The sequence below is a fragment of the Neomonachus schauinslandi genome, chromosome 6 (genome assembly GCF_002201575.2).
Source record: "Neomonachus schauinslandi chromosome 6, ASM220157v2, whole genome shotgun sequence".
In the NCBI taxonomy this organism is placed as follows: domain Eukaryota; kingdom Metazoa; phylum Chordata; class Mammalia; order Carnivora; family Phocidae; genus Neomonachus; species Neomonachus schauinslandi.
The window spans coordinates 123,982,031-123,984,786 of record NC_058408.1 but is presented as its reverse complement, the minus strand read 5'-3'; the positions used below and the strand labels follow the sequence as shown (position 1 = coordinate 123,984,786).

The following is a 2,756-nucleotide window of genomic DNA, read 5'->3' as shown; positions in this document are numbered from 1 at the left end:
GACATACCTCGGGACTTGGGAGCCTCTGGGCTGACTTCAGAAGGTCTCAAAGAAGTGCAAGTCAGGATAGACAGGAGGCAGAATTCAAGGGTAAATGGAAGGAAGCAATGCCTTCAGGGTCCATTTTACTTAGTGGGCTGCAAGGGGGAACATTTATCATTAATATATTAGCCGTTTCCCTGGGGGAATTGCTGGATTTGAGCCAGGCCTCTGTTAGTAAATCATTGGACCTAATCCCACATCACATTTGTGTAATGCCTGACAAAGCCTGTTCCCATTATCTCATTTGATCCTGAAAACAATCCTCAGAGGGAGGCAGGGCAGGGATTATTTTTCTATTTTACAAGTGAAAACACTTGTAAACTGATTTGCCAGGAGCCACACACCCAGGACATGGCAGGAATGAGAGACTTCAATCATCTCTTCGTACAACCTGTTCAGGGTTCTTTTGACTCCACACAGCAGACTGATCAAAATATTCCCAGTCCCACCCAGTCCTCACAACCCTCAGCTTAACCAGCAACCAGGAGCTCACGGGGACGGAGTTTGTGTTCATACTGCCCACACACCTCTGTTCTAATGAAGACATACAGCCCAGACCAGCAAACTCTCTGGGGGAAAAAAAATTTGTATCGTCTCCCTACACCAAAGACCAAAATTAATCCCAGATGGATTTGAAAAAAACAAAAACGCACAACCACAAGGCATTAAAAAAACTAAGGAAAATAGAACTGAATATTTTTTTTTTAAGATTTTATTTATTTATTTGAGAGAGAGAGAATGAAAGAGAGCATGAGAGGGAGGAGGGTCAGAGGGAGAAGCAGACTCCCTGCCGAGCAGGGAGCCCGGGACTCGATCCTGGGACTCCAGGATCATGACCTGAGCCGAAGGCAGTCGCTTAACCAACTGAGCCACCCAGGCGCCCTAGAACTGAATATTTAATAACTTTCTGGAGACAAGACTCTAAATTTAGCATTATGTTAGAAGTCTCAAGGAAAGGGATTTTGTAGATTTAGCTACATAAAATTTGTTAAGTTTTAGTAGAGGAAAAAAATGACTGTACAGGGCCAACAAAAACCTGAAGAAATAGAGCAAAATGTGAAAGAAAAGGGTTAACTTAACTTCTGGTGTATAGAGGAGTCACGCAAATACATAAGAAAATCTCAAGAGGAAAAATTTACTAGGAAACAGACAATTCACCAAAAAAGGAAGTACAGTTGGTTAACATTTAGAAAAGTGCTCTACCTAACATCAAAGGTATGAAAACACAAAGGAGATGTCAGTCTCACCTATGAAATCAGAAAAAAAAATTTTTTTTAAGTATAATACTCAACACAATGATGAGAGAATAAATGTACTCAACTCTTGGAAAGCAGTTTGGTACGTTTATCAGAAACCTTAAAATATCCATATCATTTGACCTACAATTCCACTCCTGGGAATATGGTCTTAGGAAAAGAATCATGAACATGGAAAAAGTTTTACGAAAAGAAATGTTAGTGACACACTTAGAGTGGTGAAATTTGGTAAACAACAAACGCTAAAGGAATTGTTAAATAATTTATGGAACAGCAACTTGATGGAAACTTCTGTAATCATTATAGGTTTTCAAAGTGCACGCAATAACAAGAACACCATTTATGGTGTAAGAGAAGTGGAAAAGCGTTAACACTGTATGTGTGGTTGTTTGTATGATACACTTTGCTAGAGAAAAGCTGGAAAGGGAAAAAAAATTAAATGTGAACATGTTTGAGTCCTATGATTATGAGAGATTTTTTTTCCCCCACCGTCCTATATTTCTATTTAACTTTTTTTTTTTTTTAAAGATTTTATTTATTTATTTGAGAGAGAGAGAACACCTGAGAGGGGATAGGGTCAGAGGACGAAGCAGACTCCCTGCCGAGCAGGAAGCCCGATGCGGGACTCGATCCAGGGACTCCAGGATCATGACCTGAGCCGAAGGCAGTCGCTTAACCAACTGAGCCACCCAGGCGCCCTTAACTTTTTTTTTAATGAACAAAATCAACTCTTCTTTAGCCCTGCGTGGGGGCGCGTCCTTCCCTCCCAGTGTCCGTGGGGACTTGAAGACAACGCAGAGGGGAAGTCTCAGAGACCAGACCCTGTAACGAACCTGCCCTCCTTTGCAATGACCTCTCCGCTCCCCAATTCCCTCCTCCTTTCCCCGCCCCCACCGCGCCGAAGCCGGACCGCCGGCGGAGCCCGCCCCTCCCCCACTACGCCAGGTCCGGGTGACTGCGGGCGCGCGGGGGAGGAGCGGGCGGGCCCCAGCGTTGCTGACACGTGGGGAGCGAGGAAGCGTCGGAGGAGGAGGGGTTGGGTGTGTGGGTGGGTGTGTCCGCGAGTGGGAGAAACCAACCCAGACCACCTCAGAGTCGGCGTTCTCTTGTGCTGCTTAGCGGGCCGAGGAAGTACGCAGCTCTCCCCACTCCCGGGATCCCCTCCTAGGTAGGTACCGAGAGCAAACGCCAGAAGGCTCCGGCCGCGGCCCTGCACTGCCCGCGACGACCCGCAACTCGGCCCCTGCTCGCGCGTCCCCCTCCCCTTGCCCGGCGCGGTGGTAGGGCCCGGCGGCGACGTCACCCATTGTTTACAAATCAACCCGAGCCGGTAGGATTCCGGCTCCCGCGGCTGCAGGCGCGCGGCGCGAGTGCCTGGCGGGCTCCCGCTTCCGCGTCCGCCCGGGGCCCCGGGCCCCCCCCCCCCGCCTCGTCCTCAGCCCCGCGCCCCGCGCCGCC

The 2,756-nt window shown here is 48.4% G+C and overlaps 1 protein-coding gene across 1 annotated transcript in view; it reads right to left on the bottom strand.

The window, feature by feature from the left end:
• Window positions 1-2,234: 2,234 nt before the first annotated feature.
• LOC123325104 (proto-oncogene FRAT1-like) overlaps window positions 2,235-2,756 on the bottom strand; it is a 16,184-nt gene continuing 15,662 nt past the window's right edge. The window contains exon 2 of the mRNA XM_044916223.1: window positions 2,235-2,253. Within this exon, the coding sequence (XP_044772158.1) occupies window positions 2,235-2,253 (19 nt within the window). The remainder of the gene's footprint in view (window positions 2,254-2,756) is intronic.